The following is a 6332-nucleotide window of genomic DNA, read 5'->3' as shown; positions in this document are numbered from 1 at the left end:
GCAGCGGTGGCGGCAACACAGCAACAGCGGCAGCGGCAGTAACAGCGGCGCTGGCGGCGGCTTCTCGCGCGATAAAAGAGGTTTTTGTAAAAAGAGGAACTTGTTATTCACACAACGATCACGTTACTACGTATATATATGTACATATGTTGTTACAATGAATCAAAAGAGAATTATAAGTTCCTCTTTGATCTGGTATGATAATTTTAACTGTTTTTCTTGTCCTCTGCTTCGTTGCTGGAAAGTCCAAGAGATTTATTTTTCCCCCCCTCTGGTTTCGTGGATGACAGATAAGTTGAATCGAATTGGCAAATTTATATGCTTGTTCCTATTGTTGTAATATAAATATAATAGCATAAGTGTATGATTTAGTTATATAATACCTATCAATATGTACAGTTTGATATATACAATTCTACAAAAACTTAAAAATATTTACAATTTCTCATTACAGAAGAAATGTGATATATATCTTATACGTCATCCAGAAGAAACCAATTATATATATATATATATATATATATAAATATGTTACATCTATTACCTGGTCGATGCTTCGATGACTGCGAGATTTGCTCCTCCTCGTTGTGCAGCTTTCCTCCTCACTAGTGTCGGACAGATCTCGCGTCGAGTCCAGTGACAGCCTCCTCCTCAATTTCGTGCAACAGACACCCTGGTTCTGGTCTGAATTATTCCTGTGCGTTTGGTTGGCTTGCCTCCACTGGTTCTGGTTATTTCTCTGCATATTCCTCACGTTATTTTGAGGCGGTGGCGAAGGGCTGAGATCAACGCCTCTCACGCCCTCTACTCCACCACTTCCGTCCCTTTCCTCCGAGCTACTGCTACCTCTTCTGCCGTTCCTTCCGTGATTGGATTCCATGTGGTAAACAGGATTGGCGAAAGCAAGCGGTGCTGCATTGAGTATATGTGCGTTTGCATTGTTGCTGCTGAGATCCACGGGGCTGGAGCTTTGACTGTAAGCAGCGAAGCTCTGGTAACCCGACGAGGCAACATTGCTCAATTGGGAAATTGATATTTGGGATCCTTTCTGAGATTTTGATTCCGACACTTCGTCGTCAGCGTACCTCAACAGATCGGATAGCTCGTCCAGGTTTCCGTTGGCAGTCGTGTTGTTCGTCTTGCTATTGGTGTAATTGTTGTTTGGCTGATTAATAGACAGAGTGAGATTCGACGAGGGATTCACCACGACATTGGCATTCACGGTGGTCTTGGACACGTTATTATAATTCTGATGCTGCATCTGGTTCGCGTTCTCTTCCTTGTTGCAATGATTCCTGCTGGCTGACCTCGAGACGTTGTAATTGTTATGGTTATAGTTGTCCTCTCTGTCGTGGATATCCAGGTTCTGTAATCGCGCTATGTTGTGTCTGTGATTCTGTTGTTGCTGGCCCATAATCGTACAATTGTTCGCCTGATTGATCTGTGACGTGGTAATGTTGTAGTTGGAATCCTTTAAATTGCTGTGACTCTCCGACCTTGTAGGACTGGCTGGGTGTGTCTGGCAGTGGTTCACGTTCGCCAGACTCGCACTGGCTGTCAACCTGTATCCAGCTCCTGTTCTGCTCGACCCTATTGCCCTGTGTTGCCTCACTATGGGCGTAGGCGAGCGCGACACGAAGGCTGGTGGCTCGAGAGGATAGTCGTCCGTGGTAATTTGCAGTTGCAACTTTCCATTGGTCGGCATGTAAGCGTTGCGAGGAAGAGTGGCAGCCCTGGTTACGTTGGGGCTGCGAGAACTGTTGTGCCCAAGCGTGTTCGATTGCAACACCTCGTTGCTGTCTCTGATCGTCCCGTTCAACGTGCTGTGATTGCTCAACGTGGACGTTGCCGACACAGACAGGTTGGTGTTGCTGTTCGCAATCGTGGGGTCGTTATAGCGGAAGATGTTGTTCTGTATATTTGGATACCGATGAGAGGCGGCCACTGGACTCGGACCCGATTGATCCAGGGCTATGGAGATCCTCTCGAGGATCTCTGGTAATCTCGATGGAGGCAGTGACGAGGAGAACGAGGTTATCGTGACCAAACTTTCGCGTAGAAGCGCGTGCAGAAGAGACAATTGCTTTCCCAGATCTATGTATCCGTCGAACTCTAAAGAATTATTGGCTGGAGCATCCTTTGGCAAGGGGCTCTGTAAATGAACGTTAATTTTCATCACGATAAATCATATATATATATATATTTAAGAAAGAACACTAAGTTGTTACTTACACTGATCAGTTGAAGAAAATTTTTCATGGATGGAGCTTCACGTTCCAGAAGATCGTTCATAAATTCCATAAAGTTTTCCTTTCCTTGAAATCTCGTGAAATTTGCCAGAGTTTGAAGCGTTTTTGCCACGAGAGTGAGATTCCTTGCCGCCTTTTCGTTTGGGTATTCTAGAAAAAATGTTTTAAACAAGTTTGAGATATTTCATTTTTAAAACAGGAATAAAAGCATTGGAAAAAGTAGAATTGTGCGACTCTTCAAAAAGATTCTTTCCTTTCAACGTTTCCTTCACGATCATTCGACAACGACTGTTTTCTCTTCTCAATAATGCCGCACTTTTAAACACTTCACACGTACGAAATACATTCTTACCACCTCACTGTTTACTGTGTAGTCAAACGTACACGTATTCTCAGAATCGTCATTTGTTCGTAACCGATATTCTAGATTAAACGTTCGTTCTCTTTCGGCTTTTTTCGACAATTTTCGGCTTCGCACGCCTATACTCTATATCCTATATCCTATACAAAACAATATATACATTACCACGTATGTGAATATGAATCGACGAGGATAAACACAGAATTTATTTAATTTACAAAATTTATCAAGGAATATATTAACAAATTCTTATATTAGTTATATTATTTCTATTAATTCTATTATATTTTCTATATTAACTATATTAACTATAATATTATATTAATTCTATTAATTAATTAGTTTCTATTAATTCACTAAATTTCACTTAAAAATTTCTCAAAAATTTCTCTTCAAATTTGGTAGACAGACGGAGGATATAGACAAGATATTTCGTTTTCTTACCGTGGGTAATGTTGAAGAGGGACGGGCTCAGAATGGCAGGGCACAGGAATCTGAGGAATATAGAGGCAGAGATCAGATTGTCGGCAATGTCCTCGCGGCCCATGTCAGCGAGGCGCTCGCGGAATATACGGAAGCATTCGCGTAATTCGAGAGGGAAGTGAGCGTGGCTGGCTAGTATCCTGCTCCAGGCGAGTTCCACGGCGTTTCGTAGATTCTGTTGCTGTTTGTGAAGGGCCGCCACCGAGGCGACCTTCAGCGGATCCACCTCGCAGTCGCCACCCTCCACCGCTCCCCTTACAACAGCCCCCAAGGTCTCTTGCAAGTACCTGTCTCCCGTCAACTTCAAGTAGGCCTCCATCGCCTTCGTGGCCAAGGAATTTCCTCGAAAGGTGAGCCTCTCGTCGTCTGAAATTCAATAGTTTCCTTTAATAAATTCCAATATTTGCTGGATCGACCAATTTTTAAATCTAAGCTACTTTAAAAAAAATCTGATTTTAATGAAAATTTGTACATAATTCCTAAATTCTAAATTCGATATAATACATTATAAATAATAAAAAATTCTGATATCTTATTCACAAAAATATGTTTGTTTTACATCTCGATCGTAATTGTTTTATTTTTAATTTGTTTTATTAAACTGTTATAAATTATGTATATGTACAAAAAGAAGCTTTACATCGCATAAAAGAATCAATAAATCCTTCTTCCTTCGCTATATATATGGAATATCATCATGATTCACCTATTCTGTGTATATCCATCATGACCAAGTCGGCGAGAAATTGAGGCGCTTTCTTTTCGCGCTGCATGACGGCGACCAAAGCCGTGGCGATGTCCTCCTTAGCTTTGACACCGATCACCGGCTCTAATTTCTCGCACAGCGACGCGTAATCCGTCTTCAAATATTCCAAGAACTCCTGGTACACTTGAACCGGCAATATGTCCACGGATTGAAAACGACACTTCACCCTTAGTGCCGGGGGTTCCTTCAGGGGACCTTTATCCCCCACCACGGTGTACCATTTCTCCGTCAGGTAACGAGACGTGACGTTGTGCACCGGTATGCTGACGGAACCTGGACGAGATATATTAATTATATTAATATTAAACGAAATTTCATTTCGAATGAAACTCTATTTAAAGATTCGGCTTCGCGATTTTTTAAAAATTTCGTTATCAACCCTCTGCACTCCAGGTCTCATAAGATAAGATTATACGTAAAGAGCTTGTTATACAGGAAGCTATTCATGATATTCTAAAAAAATCAAACATAAAAGAAATATAATATATAAATAAATATTGTCAATAATCTCGGTCACCGTTGGAGAGCAAAGGGTTAATAATTTAATTCTCGTGAAAATGTAGATCGATAATTAATTTCCTTTATTTTTTTTTTTTTTTGCACTCCAACCCTTTGCACTCCAGGTCTCATAAGATAAGATTATACGTAAAGAGCTTGTTATACAGGAAGCTATTCATGATATTCTAAAAAAATCAAACGTAAAAGAAATATAATATATAAAAAATATAATATAAATAAATATTGTTAACAATCTTGGTCACCGTTGGAGAGCAAAGGGTTAATAATTTAATTCTCGTGAAAATATAAGTCGATAATTAATTTCCTTTATTTATTTTTTTTTTTTTCTATTTATTTCGTACACAGGAAAATATATATATGAGCTCACCGATCAAAACATTCTTGTCCCTCTTCTTCTTCCTGTCAGCCTCCCTGTACAGGTTCACCTGTATGGTGTTGACGGAAGGCAAGTGATGGAAATCGAAGTGCTCGCCCCAGAAGCACAGGTCGGCCTTCAGTTTCGCCGTGGTCCTCGCGTACAGAGTGCTGTCCAGGCACACCTCGCAGAAATATCGTTTCTTGGCCGGCACACCCTTCGCCTCGAGCAGCCATATTTGCAACGAATTGTCCGTGCGCCTCGTTTGCTCCGCGTCAGGTTGAACGGATTTCCTCAAGCTGCGTTTCGAACAACAACCATGTAAACGATTCCCACCGATTATAATCCGACCAAGTGGAACACGTTGAATAATCTCAGACTCCCCTCCCCCCCCCAGGGGAAAAATCAGTGGGAAGAATTTCAAGGTGAAAATTTCGCTATTCATTTTTTATTTATAGAATTGAAATGGAATGAAAAATTTTATTATAAAGTAACGACAATTATTTATTTACGAAAACGATCTTGATAATTTTTCGATATATTGTCAAAATCGTAAGATTTTAGTTGGAGATAGATTAGTCCAGAATCAAATTTTAATCATTATTAAAAAATCAGAGGGAAGAATTTCAAGGTGAAAATTTCACTCTATTTTTTATTTATAAAATTGAAATGGAATGAAAAATTCCATTATAAAGTAACTATAATTATTTATTTATGAAAATAGTTATCCAATTTTGATAATTTTTCGATATATTGTCAAAATCGTTGTTATAATCGTAAGATTTTATTCGGAGATAGATTAGATTAGAATCAAATTTTAATCATCATTAAAAAATCAGAGGGAAGAATTTCAAGGTGAAAATTTTGCTATCCATTTCTTATTTATAAAATTGAAATGGAATAAAAAATTCCATTATAAAGTAATGACAATTATTTATTTACGAAAACATCCGATTTTGATAATTTTTCGATATATTGTCAAAATCGTTGTTATAATCGTAAGATTTTATTTGGAGATAGATTAGATTAGCCCAGAATCAAATTTTAATCATCATTAAAAAATCAGAGGGAAGAATTTCAAGGTGAAAATTTCACTCTATTTTTTATTTATAAAATTGAAATGGAATGAAAAATTTATATATATTATATTATAAAATAACGACAATTATTTATTTACGAAAACACCCGATCTTGATAATTTTTCGATATATTGTCAAAATCGTAAGATTTTAGTTGGAGATAGATTAGATTAGAATCAAATTTTAATCATCATTAAAAAATCAGAGGGAAGAATTTCAAGGGGAAAATTTCACTCTATTTTTTATTTATAAAATTGAAATGGAATGAAAAATTTATATATATTATATTATAAAATAACGACAATTATTTATTTACGAAAACACCCGATCTTGATAATTTTTCGATATATGGTCAAAATCGTTGTTATAATCGTAAGATTTTATTTGGAGATAGATTAGATTAGCCCAGAATCAAATTTTAATCATTATTAAAAAATCAGAGAGAAGAATTTCAAGGTGAAAATTTCACTCTATTCTTTATTTATAAAATTGAAATGGAATGAAAAATTTTATTATAAAG

At 37.6% G+C, this 6332-nt stretch overlaps 1 protein-coding gene across 1 annotated transcript in view; it reads right to left on the bottom strand.

Moving 5' to 3' along the window:
* LOC102679484 (ras GTPase-activating protein nGAP-like) overlaps positions 1–6332 on the bottom strand; it is an 85559-nt gene that overhangs the window by 5423 nt on the left and 73804 nt on the right. The window contains exons 5-9 of the mRNA XM_031508717.1: positions 4746–5032; positions 3800–4132; positions 3055–3459; positions 2233–2399; positions 545–2152 (exon numbers count right to left, since the gene is read on the bottom strand). Of these exons, the coding sequence (XP_031364577.1) occupies positions 545–2152; positions 2233–2399; positions 3055–3459; positions 3800–4132; positions 4746–5032 (2800 nt within the window). The remainder of the gene's footprint in view (positions 1–544; positions 2153–2232; positions 2400–3054; positions 3460–3799; positions 4133–4745; positions 5033–6332) is intronic.

The sequence above is a fragment of the Apis dorsata genome, unplaced genomic scaffold (genome assembly GCF_000469605.1).
Source record: "Apis dorsata unplaced genomic scaffold, Apis dorsata 1.3 scaffold_98, whole genome shotgun sequence".
In the NCBI taxonomy this organism is placed as follows: domain Eukaryota; kingdom Metazoa; phylum Arthropoda; class Insecta; order Hymenoptera; family Apidae; genus Apis; species Apis dorsata.
This window is presented reverse-complemented; position numbering and strand designations above follow the sequence as displayed.